We start from the raw sequence: 20,944 nt of genomic DNA on the forward strand, positions 1-20,944 counted from the left end.
CGCGCTTCTTTTGCTGTTCGGTCTCCTTCTGACATTTCTTTGGAGGTGGAGGAACACCAAAGTAATTTCTTAAAGGAATTTGCTTCTTCGACATCTTTAAGAGTTCTAAAAAAATGTCTGTCCTCCTCCAGAAAATCGTATGTACGCAAACGCACGTAAACAAAGAAAGTAGGAGTGACCCCAGCTTTCTTTTCAGGACTGCAGCCAGGCTGACAGAGTCAAAGCCCTGTTGAGCTTTAGATTTAAACACTAATGACTGCGTGAATTTCTTCAGAAATAACATTTCAAACATTAGAGAAAAAAATATTCACAGCATTCCCACAAAAGTGTCACTATGTACATCAACTGTTTCTCTCCTATCAATCTTTATGAATTAACGTCTAAATTTTCTCCCTTTAAACCCTCGAAATGTTTTTAGAACCCGTTCCTACCAGACTGCTCAAAGAAGGATCTCTATTAACTAATCCTTCAATTTTAAATATAATAAAAGACTATGTAACACAGGCTTTAAAGGTGGCAGTAAGTAAGTAACCATAACTTAGCTCCTTATTTCAGCTGCTCTCTTTAGGGGTTGCAGTGGTGCGTTACCTACCTCCATGTCCCCTATCCCTAGCATCCTCCTCTGTCACACCAACTCTCTACGTATCCCTGTACGTACCACCCTGCCCTAAACCCATAATACAGAAATGTATGAATTTACATTAGTAATAAAAACCAAAGAAAAGTAAAAATGAAGTTAGTTAAAAACAGTCACGTAATATGTGTGTAAGAAAGGAGTACAAACTTCATTAATAAATAGTATGTACACTGTGCATGAAGATATAATACAAAATATGTTTGGGATCTCAAAATAAAGACTTGTTATGCAGCTTTATAGAGAATGGTAGTAAAAAAAGTGCAGAAACAGCACTGGTGAAGGTTATGAATGATCTTCTTAGACTCATCTTTGTGCTTGTCTTGGTCGACTTTAGTGCGGATGATCTGATATCGTCGTGTCGGTGTTGTTCCCACATCATCATAATAAATGTTGTTCCAGGTTCAACATTGCACGTGACCAATCAGAATGTTGTGATGTCATACTTTTGCAAGCCAAGTGATTCATTCATTTATGAAATTCCAGTGTTGCAAGGACAATATGTATAATGCTTACCGTTTATCAAAGAACAGTATCCTGAAATGCAAAGAACTCAAACTGCTGGATCGGCAGACAGAGGCAAGTTTTTTTTCCCGAAGTCGCAAAAGTATGACGTCTTAACAATGTGATTGGTCACTTGCAATGTTGAACCTGGAACAACATTTATTATGATGATGTGGGAACAACACAACCACGATGATATCAGATCGCAGCATTCCACTGCTGACCACAACATTTCAGTACAGAGATTAGGACACAGTTGGTGATGAAGACAATGGGGAGTCTTTATCACACATGAAATCACACATGTCACAGAGTTTTACACTGGGACCACTAGCATTTACAATATATGCTTCTTTCACAGGAGCTTTTGTGTTGTGTTTAAGTGTTTCCTATCTAACATTCACACTCTGTTTTATTTTTTTGTTTTTTGCGTCTGTCCTGTGTGCACACCTGTGTGGATGAATGCACTTGTATATTTAAAAGGTTTCTTCATGTAACGATCTGCTAGAGGGTGCAGGGAGCCACAGCCCCGTCCCCCAGGGAATGAAGCAGGCATGGAGGAGATCCAGGCCCCAGAGTACGAGAGCCCAAGGAGGACCACCGGAGGGGCATCCATGCCATCCTCCTGGGAAGAGCTGAGGAGAGCCCCAGACGAGGGGTCACCCAGCAGCCACGGAGCAGAAGCCAGAGGGGGCTGCAGTGGCGTGCCCGCGGGCTCTGCCGGCAGCCAGCTGTGCCAGAGTGAACCGAGCCGCAGGCCCAGAGGCCAGAGGCCTGAGGACCCCCCACCCCCACGGAGGAGGCCCAACCGAGCCAAGGGTACCCGGCACCGCCAAGCAGCCACTGGGAGTGAGCCGGTACATACCTGAGCGCCCAGCCCAGACACCAGTTTATTCTCCACCTCTCCTATGTCTCACCCCCACCTGCAGAGTGAACTTCTGCAAGCATGTAACACCTCCCTACCAGTTGAAGCATCCCAGAACCCCACGCCCCTCACGGGTTTAAATTTCTCTTTTACTATGGATTTAATTTGTTGATATTCTAGAAATCTTTTCTTGTTGATCATATATTGTATAACTACTCTGTCGGAATAAAGTCTGTTCCTTCTAATATATGTTCCAAGTATTTCATTCCTTTACAATTTTCCAATCTGGAAAATTAATCATGTTATTGTTTTGTAATATGTCAGGGTTATTCCAGATAGGTGTACACCACATTCCAAATTATTATGCAAATTGTGTTTAAGTGTCATAAAGATTAAATAAGTTGTTTTTCATTCAAAACCATGGATGGAATTGTGTCTCATGACTCTTTGTATCACTGAAATCAATCTCGGACACCTATGATCACTAGTTTGCCAGGTGAGCCCAATTAAAGGAAAAACTACTAAAGAAGAATGTTTCACATTATTAAGCTGACCACCATTTTCAAGCAATATAGGAAAGAAAAATGATCTCTCTGCTGCTGAAAAGCGTGAAATAGTTGAATGCCTTGGACATGCAATGAAAACCTCAGGTATTTCACGAAAATTTAAGCGTGATCACCATAATGTTAAGAGATTTGTGGCTGAGCACACACGTGTTCGTGCAGATAAAGGCACAATGATGAAGGTTTCTGCCAGACAAATACATCAGATTAAGAGAGGAGCTGCTAAAAGGCTATAACAAAGCAGCAAACAGATATTTGAAGCTGCTGGTGCCTCTGGAGCCCTGCGAACATCAAGGTGTATATCCTCCAGGGACTTGCAGTTGTGCATAAACCCTCTATTCGGCCACCCCTAACAAGCAGAAACAGCTGCAGTGGGCCCAGAACTACATGAAGACTAATTTTCAAACAGTCTTGTTAACTGATGAGTGCAGTGCAACCCTGAATGGTCCAGATGGATGCAGTGGAGTCAGGTTTTGAGTCACGGGGAGAGAGCTGGTCGTCCCCTTTAGGGTTCCTGAAGGTGTGGAAAGTACCATCTGAAAGATGTAATTGTGGGAAAAATCTATTTCCTGCTGGTGAGAATAGTGGAGTATGTGGAGTTTCTGACTGACCATGTTCTTTCATTGGTAGAAAGAGAAGAACTGTGCCTTCTGCAACACAACTATCTTCATGCAAGACAATGCACCATCTCATGCTACAAGGAATACCTCTACATCATTGGAGTTCACATCCAAACAGCAGCTCTGGGAGGGTATTCTGACATCCTGCAAAGACATTTAAGTAGAAACCTTCCAAAAACTTACAAGTTCCATGGATGCAAGAATTGTAAAACTGCTATCAAATAAGGGGTCCTATGTTAATATATAACTTGGATTGAAATAGCTTTTGATTTCAGTGAAATTGATCTACTAATGCTGCAAATTCAACAAATGACCATTTTCAATTCTCTACAACCTATAAAATCTTTTGAAACTGTGTGTGCGTAATAATTTGGAACAGTGCATTTTAAGTTTTTTATTTTTGAAAAACATACTGTTTTCATTGGGAGTTTTGTTCAGTAACATTTGAATTGTACTCTATTGGTAGATGACTCGAAAATTATGCCAAATGTCATTTGAATCGTCTATTTAGGAAAAACCGAGAAAAATATCATTTGCATAATAATTTGGAATGCGGTGTACATTTGCATGGGATTAATGAAGACTCCGTAATTTTTAGAAACTCCCACCATGCTGTCAGAGGAGAGCTGATGTTAGTGCTTTTAAAGCATTCATGTCGTTTGATGTTTAAGCTGATAAATGGTAGGTCTGAAATCTCTAGATTATTGCATAGTGCCTGTTCTACATCTGACCAAGGCTCATCTAAGCGTGTATGTTTTAACCATCCTGAGATGAACTGAAGCCTGCTGGCTAAGAAGTATTGTTGAACGTTAGGCAGATCTAGTCCATTTTCACCCTGTTTAATACATCAGAGAGTAACGGGGTTCAGTATCCAGTCCAAGGCAGACTGTAACTGCCAGGGATCAAACCACCATCCTTCCAATTAGTGCCGAACCGCTCTTCCTCCTGAGCTACAGCCACCCCAGGTGGGTCAAAGGTTGCAATAACTGCTTTGACAAGTAGCTCAAGTAGAATGGAAAAAACTCTATATAAGAACCACTTCATTTACAATTTACCAAGTAAAATGTTTAAAAAAAATACTTCATACATTTTCAGTGCTACGCAAATGATACCCAAGTTTATTTACCCACAAAGCCAGAGAACTAGTTAAACTACAGGCATGTCTCAGAGACATAAAGGCCAGAATGAGCTCTAATTTCCTACTTTTAAATTGAACCAAAAATGATACTCTTTCATTCTGCCCTAAAAATCTTTGAACATGGTGTTTAACATTCTAACTTGCTGTGGATAACATTACTTTGACTTCCAGTAACACTGTGAAAAATCTTAGAGTCATTCAACCAAACATTACCAGTTCAGCCCTGGAAGACTGATGAGTAGGTGCCAAGCAGGACGACAGCCAAAGACAGATGGAAGGTCCCACACACTGTTCCTGGAGGGCTGCACTGAGCGATGCTAACTTTTTGGACTGTCCATGAGCCACATCTACAGAGCTGGAGAAGAGTCTCTTTGTTGTTCTTCAGCTTGTCCTCTTTATGGTGAGTGATCACATGATTAGTTCTTTTTTTGTAGATTTTTGCAGACCTTTTGTGGTATCTAAATTTAAAGTTGCACGTGCCTCCTAAGCCTTTGGCACCAAGCATCAGCCAAGTCGAGCACAGTGATGCAGTGGTTCACACTCTGCCTTACAGCAAGAGGTTTCTGGTTTTGAGCTGAATGAGACCTTTCTCTGTAGAGTTTTTACAGCTTCCCGTGCCACACAGTTGCTTAAAGTACATAGAACTAAGTACTAAATGTGGCTAAAGGGAGTTGATATTTTGAAATACTCTTTTCTGTTAATTAAGGTCGTTGTCATGTCACGTTGACAGCTTGGGGGACTTGGGCAATAATTTTTAAAAGAAAACTTAAGATTTTCTTTTTTTTTTCTATTTTAAATGGAAAATGAGGGAGTAAAAATGTGATATAGAAATTAACAATGAATTCATAGCATCATCTATAGATTTATATTACAATATTAATGTATGTTTGCCATAAAATGCGATGTTAGACCTGGAATTCTCTACAGGCATTCCAGGGTGTCTCAGCATGTCATTTGAGATTCACTGCTAAGGCTGCTATATCAGGCTGCAGATCACATCATTTTTATCGATTTGGATGAAAATGAGCTGTGAAATTGTGTTCCGAGCAGAGATAAAGTAACCATCTGGCGTGACTCGCTGCGTTTTTGTTGCCTCAGGCAGGTAGAACTGGGGCCTCGGTCTTTGAAGTATTTGTGTGTGGCAAGTGTGTCAGTGCATTGCCACAAACAAGATGAAAGGTGAAGCAAAATGTCAGCAGTGCCTGTATTCACACTGTCATTAGTTTAATACTGTACTGTACTTGTTAAATCTTAAAAGCGTGACACTTAAAAAAAAAAAGACATATAATGGATTAGATCAAGTTTATTACAGTAAGATTCATGCTAAGAGGTTTTTAGTTAAATATATATCGAAAAACTCATCAATTTGTACTATTTAATTATTGCCTTTTAAAGACTGCTCAGAATGACCTTTGAATGGTTACTTTTCTCACAAATTTCTTCTCAGCATGGTCAGCATGATGGGTGCAGCATTGATCTTGTTTTACTAATCTATATTGTACCAAGAACCACTTGGCAGTTATCAGATGTTATCAGTCTAGCCCAGAAAATGTCAAGTTCTTTATAAGTCCTCTTTCAGAAACCAACAAATGCTCCGATAACATTGCCTTCCCATATTTATTTTACATAGAGTTCAGATAGAACATACATGTCAGCTGCTAGAAATCTGTGAGAATCAAGCCTTGTGTGGTGGAACTTCTAATGGACTTTTTGGAGTTAACGCTGGTATTTATAAAGATTTCTATATTTGCAAGAGGAGCACAAATGGTCAGATGTGATGAAGCCTTAGGGAGTGACGACCGGCTTTTGTCATTAGAATGCAAAAGCTTGCAAAAGGCAGCTGGTTGTCCAGAGTGCAAAGGTATACTATCGTCCTTATTTGAAAGGTAAAGTTAAAAGGCCAACATTAAGATTTATATTTCAACATGTTATTCATTGATATTCCATCTGAGTGTACACTAATATTATCAAAAGTTTTCACTCATCTACCTTCACACTAATATGAACCTGAGTGGCCTCCTATGCTTAATCCATAGGGTTTAACATGATTCTGGCCCGCACTTTGCAGCTATAATGGCTTCAGCTCTTCTGGGGAAGCTTTCCACGAGGTTTAGAAGTGTGTTTATAGGAATATGAATGCCTGTCTTGTCATCTCTGCTCTCATTTATTCCAAATGTGTTCTATTTAGTTGTCAAGTTCTTCCACACTAAAGACATCATCCATGTCTTTATGGACCTTACTTTGTGCACTAGTGGGCAGAGATGTTGGAACAGAAAGGGCCCATCCCAAAATTGTTCCCACAAAAGTTGGGAGCATGAATTATTCCATAATGTCTTGGTGTGCTGAAGCATTAAGAGCTCATTTCACTGGAACTGAGGGTCGAAGCCCAACTCCTGAAAAACAACCCCACACCATAATAACCCCCCGTCTTTTTTACTTGGGGCAATGCAGTCAGAAGAGTGACGTTCTCCTGGAAAGTGCCAAGGAGACATCAGAGCAGAGTCATCCCTGAATGAGTGACTGTTGTTCCCAATCACTTCCACTTTGTTATAATACAGCTGACTAGGGCTGGGCCATATTATACCGTTCACGGTAATACCGGTATAATGTTAGGCAACGATAGGAAAATGAAATATCACGATAGAATATGAGTAAAACGCGCATGCGCAGTGCCTTTGTTTTCATACGCACATGGCCGATTGTTGAGTGAAACAGATGAACCAGAATTGGTTTGTAAAAATGGTGCAACTTCCGTGATGTGGAACTGATTGGGTGTTTGTCCGTCAGATACACGACAAAGCACATTTTTTTGCAGAACATGCAAGCGGCCGTCGTTATTGTCGGACTAAGATGCTCTTAAATCTGGGAGTAATCTGGGTCCTAAACTCCGTATACTTCAGGTCAAACGAACACTGCAGCATCACTGAGCGTTAAAAACTGTCTAAATTCTTTCATCTTTAATAAAACGATCAGCATTGCTGCTTTACCAGGGGTAACTATGAAGTTTAACTTCCAGGCATCCATGAAAACAAAATTTATTACATTTAACGGAGTTAGAAGTTAGCAGGAAGCTAGCGGAAGTTAGCTCGCTAGTTTCGCTAGTTACCTAAGCATGATATAGCATGTTCTGACTGAGAGATTTCTGAAAAAATTCAAACGTACAGCTCTGCTATCACTTCCAACATAAATGAAGATAGGAAACTAAACAGCACTGACGTTTGTAGGGTTACTGAAGTTGGGCTAGCTGGTATATAATGATGTGCTACGTAATCGCTAGCGACACAGCTATGTTAGCATAACATAAACAGTGAAGCTGGAGGACGAACACTAACACTTTTCCACTCGATAAAAGTTAACGTGAAGGTTCCTGATAGTTAGAGACAAATGCAATCGCACGGCAGGATGCTGTAAACGGACCAAACTTCAGTCAGGAGAACAACTGAGATAATCCATCCACAATACGAGGTTAGTCATTAATATACTGCAACAACATGGGAATAGAGCAGCTGCCAGAGAATTCAACATTAATGAATCAATGGTACAGAAGTGGAGGAAGCAAGAAGAAGGAGTTTAATAAAGTTTGATTTATCTGACTGCTTTGTTTCGCTTAATGTGCCTTATAATCCCGTGCACCTTATGGTCCAAAAAATACGTACTGCACGCTGCAGTTTAATGTTGCAAAGCACCTCTTTTTAACTTCAGTGGATATTATACATGGTTATGCTCAGGATATGTCAGCCCATTTCTACTGGAAATGCCTTTTGGTTAAACTTTCAGCAAGGAATTTGCATTTGCACTGTTACATTTTTATAAAGCTTTAATGTACATAAAAACCAGCTTCTTATTTAAGTGAAAATAAATGGAAGGTTGTCTTTTTGCGCTAGTAATGTTGTGGAGTTGTATTTTGTCTCGCATCAATTATATCGTCAGTTATATCGTTATCGCAAATTTTCAAATATATATCGTGATAAATGTTTTTGGCCATATCGCCCTGCTCTACAGCTGACTGTGGAATATTTAGTAGCGAGGAAGTTTTACGACTGGACTTGTTGCGCAGGTGGCATCCTATCACAGTACAACACTGGAAATCAGTGAGCTCCTGAGAGCGATCTGTTTTTTCATTAATGTTCCTGATTGCTCAGGATCACACATCATGAAGACTAGCATGAAGTCCTCTTAACATCTTTTCTGTTACTTAAGTCATTCAAAACTGAAAAATGTTTATTGTCATTGTAAAAGAAATATACAATGAAATTAAGTTGCACTTGAGAGCTGTACTCAATAAATTTAAAAAAATTAAAAAAACTATTAGTGTTTATTATTTAAGAAACCGGGATCCTTAATTTTGCAAATTACCAATGCTATAAATAGACACAATAGCTTTGTTTGAGGATGACTTTAAACTGACACACTAACCATTTTTTCAGTGGTGGTACATTTATTTTTTTAAAAGGGAAATAATGGAAAAAAATGATGGGTGCAGCATTGATCTTGTAAAAGACTTCCTGATTAAACGATGGCAGCTGTTTGCCATAAAAGCTCAGCAACGGTTGTTATTTGGTGCAATTATGTTATGCAATCGTTTATGTCTGCAAGTCAAGTTCATGGGTACTTTTCCACATTGATTTTAAACAGTGTTATACAAAGGTGCAGGAAAAAAGGGTAAAAAGAATTATTGACCATATTTTATGCTGTTGAAAGAGACTCAATAAACTGATCTGATGGACTCTCTAAAGCTGGTGTTGGACAGGCAGATGTTATCTTAGTTAAGAACCCCCCCATTCCACTCCATGACGTACTGGGCAGTCCCAGGAGCATTTACAGTGAAAGACTGAGATTACACAAATGTACCACTGAATGATCATTCCTGCCTGTGGCCATCTCTCTGTCCAAATCCTCCATCTAGAGCATAAGTACACACTGCAGTAGTTGCACACCGTTAATACTGGCACATCAGAGAAAAGAGCAAAGCCAGTTTGATAAGAAGGTACCTGAATTTCAACTTTATCTACATGCAGTTTTGTGTAATATGTTGGGATATTTGTATATTAGAGCTATTTGGACAGGAGTAAGCGATGAGGTAAAATGTTGTAGAACCACAAAGTTTGCCTAAAGACCTCTACACATTGGTTCAGCATGTGTGAAAGTTCATTGCAAGTCTACATAGATCACACAGGTCAATGAAAGGATATCTACCGGTTAGTAGACTGGTTCCTGCTGGTTAGTAGACATAGGCCATGCCAGCAGTCACACTGATAATTGAACGATTTCTCTTAATACTAAATGTTCCACAGTAAGAAAAACAGCAGCTAGAGGCTTTAGCTCTCAGAGCCCTCTCCTGTGGAACCAGCTCTGAGTTTGAGTTGAGGATGCAGACACTCTCTCCTCCACAAAATTGTGTTAAGACTCAATCTTAAGAAACGTATAAGACTGCAGTTTGATTAGGTGGCCTTAAACAGTCCTGTAGTTATATAACTCTATGCCAAGACTGCTGGAGGACCTCTGCACTGGACTACAAACATGCTCAGGGTGAGACTCGCAGCTATCTCATTTCCCCCGTGCCCCCATGTTCCAGCGCCCCTGCCCTAATTTGGATAAAATTAAGAAAATCGATGTATGCTGCGGGATATGTGTTACGCTCAGTTCCTCTCTTCTATCAGCTTTTGTTCTCCATTTTTTGTTGTTAAATATTATTCATTGGTTGGCTTCTTGTGGCTCCTGTCAAGAAGCCTGTGCCAAGTGCAGCTTGTGTCTTTCTGCAAATATCTCTTTATGTGGATCTGTAGCTACTGATGCTCTGCTTGCTCAATGTTAAATATCTGTTATTTCTAAAATTTCTTTCTTTTTCTTTCTTCTTTAAACCTCCACAACTAATTCTGCTTCTTTTAGTGCTAATGGAGACTTTATCCTCTCCACTGTGCCAAGTGCTGCTTCTCTCTGTAACACTACAAAGTCTTAACCCCAAAATGTAAAGTGCCCCAAAATGACTCATGTTATGGTTTGCTATAAAAGCTAAATTGGGATTGAACTGAATTAAATTGACCTTAACCACCAATTTATTACTGTAATCTGTAATAACGACAAAGGTCCTCTATTTAAAACTAAATACAAATGATTCCCTCGAGCTGAAAGGGCTGCTTTTGAGCCTAAAGCTATCATAACAAAATGACCATAAAAGGCATAAAAGGCATAGATCTCCTGCCTGTGCGTTGCACTTCTTTCACAGGTGATATTTTGGCTTTGCAGAGCCATAAAAACACAAGCACAATTGGTAATGGTAAAGAAAACAGCAGCCAGTTTAGGCGATCCACTTCTATGGTGATGTGGCATAACTGAAAAAACGGACTTGCAATCAGTTTTCAGTAAGACATGCTTGCCTCATTCACACAAGCACCTTTTTCTAGGGTTTTTCTATATAAGTGCTTTCTATCTAACATTCACACACTTTCAAACTCTGATGGATGCATCAGGGAGCAACTTAGGGTTAGTATCTTCCTCAAGGATATTTAGCATGCAGACTGGAGCAGCCAGGGCTAGAACCACCAACCATCCGATTAGCAGATAACCTGACTGCTCTACATCCTGAGCTACAGCTACCCCCAGTCAGAAGGATCCTGGCTTGACTGATCTGTGTTGGCATGGTATACATTGACTTTTAAATGTCCCCCATTCCTAATGGCAATTTCAAGAACGCTAGTCTGTCATTTTTCACTTCCTCCTTGGTGAACTTGATATGTTTGTCCACTGAGTTAATTTGATCTGTGAATTGTTGTGAAGGTAATTTTCATACAGGTGTCATCACATACCTGAACCAATGACTCAGTGATATTCCAAGAGAGGACAACAGAGCCATGTCCTCCATATCAAAGTCAGCCACAATAGATGAAGCTGGGGAAGCTGGTCCTGTTGTCATGGGTGGGGTCACCCTACAATCTCTTACAAACTAATCTAATCTATATGGGGCGATCGTGGCTCAAGAGTTAGGAGTTCGCCTTGTAATCGGAAGGTTGCCGGTTCGAGCCCCGGCTCGGACAGTCTCGGTCGTTGTGTCCTTGGGCAAGACACTTCACCTGTTGCCTACTGGTGGTGGTCAGAGGGCCCGGTGGCGCCAGTGTCCGGCAGCCTCGCCTCTGTCAGTGCGCCCCAGGGTGGCTGTGGTTACAATGTAGCTTGCCATCACCAGTGTGTGAATGTGTGTGTGAATGGGTGGATGACTGGATATGTAAAGCGCTTTGGGGTCCTTAGGGACTAGTAAAGCGCTATATAAATACAGGCCATTTACCATTACCCTTTTCCTGTATTCGCCACCAGGTTCTCATTTCGAGGGCTCATAAGAACTTTTGTCACTAAGAAGAGAAAATTTTCTCATGACAGTCTGTCTGGTCTAGTAATAGCATGCATCTACCCTCTTCTGCCGGAAGGATGATAATGTTGTCCTCACAGAGCGATGTCAGTGTCTTCCTCGCCACAATGCTAATATTCTACGGTAAAGCAATCAGTATGTAAGATTTGACTCTCATCATCCAGTGCTGAACAAACTGGGTGTCATCAGGATTCTACAACACAGAGCGAACACTGTGCCTGCAGACACAATGGTCAGGGAAGCAAGACAACATCGTATCAAAAAGGCTTCAAGTAAATGTGGTTAGCCCACTCCATTTCAAAAATTGGTCCAACCTAAGGATGCATAGGTTGTCCTTAGAACAAACAGAGTAATAGTATAATAGTGTATTGTTGTGAATTATACCAATCGACCAGCTCTCTAAAAAGAAAACTTTAAACCCATAAAATGGAGATGAAAGGGCAATTCAATGATTTAGAAGTCCGTTGATTGGCCCAGAAAACAGGTCTTTGCTCTATAAAAACACTCCTTCCCTGAAGCAAGACGATCGTAGAATTCCTCACTGAAAGACGACAGCAAGAACAATCCCAGATTTCTTCTCAGCACTCTAGCCTAGGTCTGTTGATTTGAGGATTCCCCTAACTTTAGCTAGTAATGACTTCATGAATTGCTTCACAATAAAATTGTAACAAAAAACCCCCAAAACATTTATATATGTACCTTTTAGACCCTATTTCTGTCAGACTGCTCAAATAGTATTTAATACTTAAACCATAAATATGATGAATTTTTATTAATGGTTACGTACCTTACTGTGCTTGTCTTGTTAGAACTCAGTGCCGCATTTAGTACCATTAACCACAAGATTTTACCAGAGAGATTAGAACGTACCTTTGGTATCAAATGAATTTTGCCACTGTAGTTTGAATCATATCTATTTCATAGACTCCAGTAGGGATGGGAATCTGAGCAGTCCAATTCCTTGCCCTACAGCTGATTTCAGTTTTTGTGTCAGAGAAGGAAACAGTCTACACTGTCGATATGGACATTACTTTTTAACTGCGCAAAACAATGAGAATGCAATGGTAAAGTGCTGCTCATGCAACTTTGGCTCTTTGCAAGCATCTGCATATACAGCAAGAACCCAGCCATGAACTTAGAGTGATATTAAAGCTGAGTGAATGCTGAACCGAGCCCATCAGCCAGACTCTGAACTTGAACAAACTGATGAGCAGTAAGGCTGCGGCCTCTGTTTCTAGCTGTTCGTGTTTCTTTCGTAGAATCACTGTGGCGATCCCTTTAAAGCCCCTTTGTGCTATTTTTTTTTCTTTGCCTGCTCTGTGTACTACTAATAGAAAGATCATATGTGCATCCTCCTTAGGGTAGGGATTTGTGTTGGTGTGTAGGACTGTATCCTATAGGTTTATACTGTTGAATGGCAATTATCAGACAGTGCCTTTTAGGTTGTTTGGAAGAGTAACATGAAAGTAATGTATTACAACAAGTTATTTTCCCCTGGGAATAATTAAGTAATGTAATGCATTACTTTTAAGAAAAGTGTTCTGTGTAATATGCGTAATGATCCCAATGCTGATCACAGGCAAGGGGAAATACATCCAGCATCCACAAACTTTTGACCACACAACATGTAATTAATTTGCACTAATTTAATGTCTTTGATACACTGCTTAGAGATGATGGTGACTCTCAAAGTGGAGCCAATGAGAAACCAACGAGAATTGATAAGGAATCGAATCAATAAGTGATATCGATAATGGAATCGGAATTGCTAAATTCTTATCAATTCCCATCCAATTTGTTCATGTAAATGGGGAGTCTTTTTCACAAAATTAGTTCCAAAAGATTCTGTGCTGGGACCACTTCTTTTTACATTACGTAAAAATGTAAAAAGATTTCCTAAGGCAATATACATTTTCATTGCTATGTAGATGATACCATGGTTTATCTATCCAAGAGGACAGATGACACACACCAATCTTAAAGACATAAAGGCCTGGATGACCTGCGGCAGAACCCTCCCTGACCCTGGTTCTGCTCGCGGATTCTTCCTGTAAAAAAGGTTTTCTGTTCAAAATGACACCAAGTGTCTCCTTAAATGGTCTTGTTAAACTGTACAATTTATAAGGTTAGGCAAACCTGCAGTCAATTGAGATTGAAAAAGTGACTTGTATGAGTGACATAAAACTGATTCTGTTCATCTGGTTGTAGCATTTTCAGAGGGAACTCAGAAAATGCTACAACCAGATGAACAGAATCAGTTTTCTAGGATCCACTACTAAATCCTCTTTCTGCTTGAAAAACTTAAGCTGATTTGAAATTCATAAATCACAGGTGCAAATTGCAAATGGGATTCTTAGTAACTCTTTAAACAAGGTCTTTTATGATAATTTTTAATGCATTATTTGAATGTAAGTGCAACATCAGCAGTTGCAGTGGCACTGCCTGTACCATCCCATTGAAAAATGAAAAGAATTATGTCGAAAATATAATAAATCTAATTAAAATAGTTTTTTTCCTTTGCTCTATGACTGATGATGACTTTATTGGCTAAATTCTTATTTTAATCCCAAATTTAATCCTGAGAGTAAAAGTAAAAGTGTGTAAACTATAGTCACTGATAAAGTAAGAATGTCGGCAATTATCCACTTTCTTACTCTATTATATTAATTATCCTTTACAGATCGATAGCCAGTGAGGATGAGATGGCTGCTGTTTCAAAGTCAAGTCCAATCATTGGTTTTCACATCCACCTTCAAAACACCAAGTAAAATCATACTCAGTTCAAGGCTTCACAACAGTACTGTGTATCTTTGCCTAACAAGGACTACAGCAGCCTATGTCAGGCCATCTGTCAGTCAAAAATATTCCCACCATGAATGTACTATAATGGATTAGGCATAGCCACCTAATCTATTCTTTGTTTATCATTTAAATTTGATAGTTGTTGGTCATTGGGAAAGTATAAGGAGTGGCTCACTGGAGTCAACCTCAAGTGGCCAGGAGTAGTACTGCAGTTTTTGGCACTTCTCCATGAGCTTCATTTTTCAGCACCTGGTGCTTTCTGCTTGGCACTCTAATGTCCCATCCATCATTATACTTCAAGTTGAATATGCTGAGCACTCAGCGTGGCCTTCCATTTTTAAGGTAATTCAGGCCAGCAGTGTATTACACAGATGGACTTCATTATAATAGAGCCATCAGCTTTTTCACACCTGCATCTACTTAGTGCATGTAAGGTCATGGAAGTAGGTTTACTTATTCTCTAACACTAAAGCAGACAAGAAAGCCCATGTTTCTCAGCTGGACACGTGAAGGGTATGTTTAGCTGGGGAACTTCAGGAAATCTAGTGACCTTGAGCTTGGTCAGGTCACATGATCATCCATCACAGACGAACAGCTTTGCTGCTGTGCCTTGCTCTAGTGGGAGGGGGGAGGCAGCTTTGGTGTGATAATAAGATGAAAAGTCTGCTCAGTGCAGGCAAGCCAGCCCTGGGTGGAACAGATGGAAGCTCCTTCTTTCTTATGCAATCCAGCACTAGTGAGGCAGAAATGATGACTTTTATGTGACTCCCTGGATGTCGGAGAAAACAAAACGCCTAATGAAGATCATGGGACTAACAGATGAGATTTGTAGGCAGATGGGTAGTGGGAATAACAGGAGGTCAACACCACCCCACCGCATCTCCCATCATGCCTGCTGGCTGCTAGCACTGAGACTAATATGCAGTCGCTCACTTTAAATGATAAACAACACGTATCATGTAATTATGAAACCACACTGGAAATTCTTCTGTACAGTAAGTTGACTGTGTGTGTGTGTGTGTTTGTTGCCTGACAAACTTTGCTTTGTGAAAGCAATCAGTGGCTCATAGATTCTCTAAATTGACCAAAACAATGAGATTAAACGCGCTGAGGGAAGAACATGCACATGTGAAGGGCTCTGAATAGTAATAATGTTCCAGGAAATGTGCAGGAAAGAAGAAGGAGAGGAAGAAAAAACCCCACCAGTTTTCCTCAGACCATTTTCTAAAAATAGCTCTTCTGGTGTGACATCATCAGCGCTACGTAAATAAAGTCCAGCTTTACTTCTGTAGTGCAGCAGAAAAATGTTGAAGCCACTTCTTAGCCTCCAGGAGCAGCGCTGGTTGTTTTTGTTGCTGACAACATGCACACACAACATATGCACAGATCAGCATGCATACAGTAAAAAGTGCACTGTGTGTTTCCTCCTTATTTCTTCCTTCATATGAAGAAATAAGAAACTAGATCAATTGCTAGGACTTAGCATTCCAAGCACACATTTTCCCTTCTCTTGATTGGATGTTTTTTGCTTCACAGCTTTAACACTTCAGCACATGGGCATAAAATTCCCATATGTACAACATTCAAATAATTACTCACGAGTGATGGTGGCGTCTGTGAATCATGACGGAGCTGGGGACCTCTGTGTCTGGTCTGGGGGGAACAGGAAAGCAGAAAGCTTAGGTACACAGCGACTACCACACAGTTAAATCTCCTACCCACTCCTTACACACACACACACACACACACTGAATTAGTGTGCCACTCATTCAAGCTCAGCAGCAGTTGAGATGGCTCACGTACAGCTGACTGGTGATATAACTGCTGCTACACATCGCACCACAAATTCTCCACTTAATTTATATTCATGCAAATAGACTAGAAATGTTTAAAGGACTAGATCCTGTCTATGTAGTCAACATCAGGTCACTGAGGTGCTGACATTCGATTGGCCTGCTGGTCAATATGAGGGCTGGTCCACACTTCTGATTCAGAGCTGATGAGTCCCGTTACAGTGAAACGACTGTGCAAGTACAGACCTTAATCTCAGTTAATGTAGCTACAGTGAGAGAGCGCTGCATCAAGGAAAAACTAGAAAACCTTCTGTAGATTTCACAGAACTTAAATATAGCATTTAATTTATTAGTAGACTCAATTTGCTTCTCTCAAATGTAAATGACCCACTCACTGTTTTGATCCCACTCGATCTTGTCCGAACATATGGACATAATTTCCTAAGGGATTATGAAAGTAGTCTGATTCTAATGATATAGTAACATTTAACAGTATTCTATAAAAATCCTCTTTTGCCTGATCCTTTTTGAAAATAAAATGTTAGAATAATTATGCAAAAAAAATAAAAAATACTCCGAAATACTTTTTCATTACAGTACATGCCTCTCCCTACTATAGGTCGCCTTCTTTTCTGTCTTTGCTCTACTCTTTCCACTCACTCCTAACAGCTCCCTGAGCCTGGCTCTGCTGGAGGATTCTTCCTGTTAATAGGGAGTTTTTTATTCTCACTTTCGCCAAGTGCTTGTTCATACGGGGTCATGTGATTGCGCTATATAAATAAAATAGAAGTGATGTAGGTGATTAACACTTTGTTTGCAGTCCCTTTGTTTTTTCTTATAGGTATCTTACTGAATATAGACTGCACAGGAGTATTCATTACAAAAGACACTGAGTAATTCCCTTCTGGCTGTGTAATGCACTTGGACTGTCTTGGCAATGTTTTTGTCTTTTCCAAAGTTTTTATGAACTTGTTTTCTTCACATGGCATTTTGAAACTCTAGGTCAAGGAACAGTGTTCAGAAAAATGGAAAAGATGTATGTTTCCGTTGACTCTTCACAAGTGCCATAGGCAACCAGCACCGATGACTGCAAAGCTTTACTTCCCAGTTGAAATGCATCGGTTTTAAGTTGCATTTCTGACAAATGCATAACTGAGCCAGCTATACTTTGATTTGCGATTGAACCCTGACTGCAGTGGTTCGGGAAAAAAAAGAGTTACCTATGTATAATCCGTCCAACCAGCTGGTCACATCTTGTAACCTGCTAAACAAAAGATTATCAAGGTAAAGGAATCAGAATGACACAACAGAGTAAGCCTGGGTAGAAATGGTTCCACACCTTTCTTGTGTGCTGGCCTTTTTTTCGTCGAGTCGGGTTAAAAGCTTTCAAGAAAGCAGGTGAGGAAACGCTGGTTTTAGCAGGAATGAGGTGACTGCTTCTCAGTGACACCTTCCATTAAAGAGTAGAGCAAGAGTGAAGTTGTGTAGCATTGTGGAAGATATATGCCCCAATCACAGAGTGGGAAAGGGGGGAGTGAAGACAGTCACAGAAGGCTGGAAATAGGCAGGGGGAGGCAGGTAAATTGCTTAACAACAAAATAAAAAGCTGTACTATCACTCAGCTGATAACAGAAATGCTGAATATGCTTTGTATGTATCACATGCCGCTGTGCTCGGCTGCACATCTCTCACAGGAATACACAATGTGCAGGAATGACTGAACTTCTCTGACATGACAAGAGGCAAGGTAGAAAGAAGCAGCAAACATAGATATGTGGCTGTGAAGCATTCCAAAGTGATTCAGGATGACAGGAGAACAATCAAACCGTGCACATGGGAAGGCCTGTGTGGCCTTCTGTCTTGTGCCGAGATTCCTCAACTGATTCTAATCAGAAATAAGGTTACTCTGTGCAGAAATAACCTACCATTATATAGCCGGAAGAGATATTTATGATTAATATGCCTTCTGGGATAAGGCCAGGTCTTCTTCTGGTCAGTTGATTAAACAATAACAAGAGTAAACAATAACAAACATCAAAAGAAGGTTGTAATATCAATTCAAGAGCTACACAGAAAACGTGACATAGAATCTTAATGTCTTATTTTTTCCATTCTTATTTCTATAGCTTATTTTTACACTAGTCTTATCAGAAGGAGCTCTTAGTCCAGTTTATCTAAATTCCATATGGTTGGTACTAGGGACACGATGCATTAGTCATACTGCTAGGCAAGCATTAAGGCCCAGACATGAGGCCCCTTCTTGATCAGAGAAAAAAGCCTGGGGCTCACAACAGCAACAACATCACACAAACACATAATTCCAGTTACTGCAGTACCCTGCTGGGAGTCAGGAGAAAACGAAGCAGGATGGGAAAGAGGCTGTGAAGAGGAAGCTCAATCATGAGGTTCTTTAGTGCAGTAGATGATATGGCAGTTTATTGAGCACAAGCTTTTCTGTGGGAAAAACATTTTGCAGATTGTGTCATTGTTTTGCTAATCACTTCAAGGCAGTAGCAGGAAGGATGGGAGTGAATGCACGGCGATAATGAACTCTGTGTTTGTGTATGAGCACGTGTGCACGAGCATATTCTGGGTGTGAAGGAAAGTTAGGAGCTAAGAGGCAGTTCCATCTCTGCGGTCACTGTCTCCCTCCTCCGGCTGTCTTGCCTCACATCTAGATCAGAGCCCAATCAAAGCTTCTCTACCCAGGATCACATGACCCTTTTACTGTGACTTTAATATCATCAGACAAAGCATACAAAATACAACACCGTACAAAAGTAAATGTAACACAACAGGAAAAATAGCCAAGCAATACTATAAAAACGACTAAAACTAACACCTTCTGGAAAGCACCACAGTTTGGAAAACACAATAAATAAAACACAATATAGAATAGTTGGCAAAGCCTGGCGACATAATGTAGTTTCATAAAATCTGTAATTAATATATTAATGCCTTTAGGCCTGTTACTACAGCTTCACACACATTTCCCTCAATGACGTTGCCAATACAACATGTCAAGTATGTGTTGTGTAACACCAAGTGAGAAGGTGGAAGAGATGGCGTGAAATAAATCTGTTGGCTCTGTTAGTAAGCAGTCAACTACAGTTTTTTACCCCTCAGTTGTAAAAGGCTGAATATTGCTGTCACCCTGCTGGGCTGGTGTCCGAGTGTGGGGGCAGTGTGGACACCGAAGTTTCCGACTGCGATAACTTGAGAATGAGGTGACAAAGCTCAGTGACCTTGATCTAAAGATCAGAGGTCTAAGTTCAACTTTTTGGAAAATCTTGTGAATGCGATAACTCCAGAAGGAAGTCAGCTAGAATTTTGAAATCAATAGTATAGGTGTAGCTACTACCAACCTTGGACGAGTTCTTATCTCAGTGACCGCGACCTCAGTCAGCGGTTATGTTTTCTGCAAAGTTGGATTTTGAAATCAATAACTGAGTCACTGAAGGCTGAGGGGTAGCACAGGCAGTCAGCAGCATTTATCTAAAGATGTAAAACTGTTGCCTCAGGTCTTAATTTTAATAGAATCGGTTTAGTTCAGCTGGGTCTCAAAGATTTAGAGACAGTGAAAGTTTATCTTAATCATGTGCAAAGCTCTTGACAAAGCGCCAATCATCCTTAAACACAGATTAAAATACTTTATTTAATGTTAAAAGTGTCATTCACACCAGAGAGATTGACTGCTCATCTTTTGGGTTTTGCAGCCAACTACTTAAATGGTTTGGCTCATTCTAAATTCTTTTATGAGTCTTGTTTAGGGCTGCCACGATTAGTCCACGAGTCATGATTACATGATTACGTCAGCTATCAAAATCGTCGACGACTAATTTAATAGTCGACATGCCGTTTGAAGCTTTGTAAGATCCTGAAACAGAAGATAGCAGCAATACATCCACACACACACACACACACACACACACACACACACACACTCAGATGTATAAGTCGATTTATTCAGGAACAAATAAAACACTGAGAAAAGCCAAAAAATAACTTTAAAATGTTATTGTTTGGCTTTTCTCAGTATTTTATTTGTTCCTGAATAAATCGTTTTGGCTGAGATTAAAGTTATATAGTTTTTACACAGCTTGAATAAACGTCAAACAGAAAACTGATTAAACAAAAGTGTGAGATGGTGGAGAATTTACTCCAGTGTCCTGTTATATTTTAGATCACAAGGAGCTGAGTTCATTAAACTCCACTGAGACAATCTGCAAATTTCATTAAAAGTTTAATAAACTATCATCTTGTCTTTATTTTTAGTTGGCACATACCCTAAACACTTCAAGCTGTAAGCTGATAGTTATGCAGTGCAGTAAGTTGTGCGTTTTACGTCCAATGGATGCATGATCTGATTAGTCGACTAATCGCAAAAATAATCGGTGACTAGTCGACTATCAAAATAATCGTTTGTGTCAGCCCTAGTCTTGTTTCCAGCAGCTGCAGCATTACGGCATGCTACCTGCCCAGCACCAATCAGCAGACACTGTAAGTGCTGAACAGTCCCTTCTTATAGTAAGAGTGTTGGAAGTAGGAACAGAATATGTTGTTGTAAAGACTTAAGCGACTTCCGCAAAAGCAAAATCTGTTACGGATGAATGACCGGGTCACCGACTGGCATCACTGAAATGCCAATGGCAAGCAATGCTG

General features: G+C 40.1%; 1 protein-coding gene across 9 annotated transcripts in view; it reads right to left on the minus strand.

Moving 5' to 3' along the window:
- The window catches only part of iqsec1b (IQ motif and Sec7 domain ArfGEF 1b), a gene marked incomplete at its 5' end in the record, with an annotated part of 239,537 nt that overhangs the window by 80,836 nt on the left and 137,757 nt on the right, over positions 1–20,944 (minus strand). For all 9 annotated transcript variants that reach the window (XM_082533540.1, XM_082533539.1, XM_082533534.1 and 6 more), the window contains one exon: positions 16,089–16,142. In XM_082533540.1, the coding sequence (XP_082389666.1) occupies positions 16,089–16,142 (54 nt within the window). The remainder of the gene's footprint in view (positions 1–16,088; positions 16,143–20,944) is intronic.

The sequence above is a fragment of the Aulonocara stuartgranti genome (genome assembly GCF_965226115.1).
Source record: "Aulonocara stuartgranti genome assembly, chromosome: 5".
Lineage (NCBI taxonomy): Eukaryota > Metazoa > Chordata > Actinopteri > Cichliformes > Cichlidae > Aulonocara > Aulonocara stuartgranti.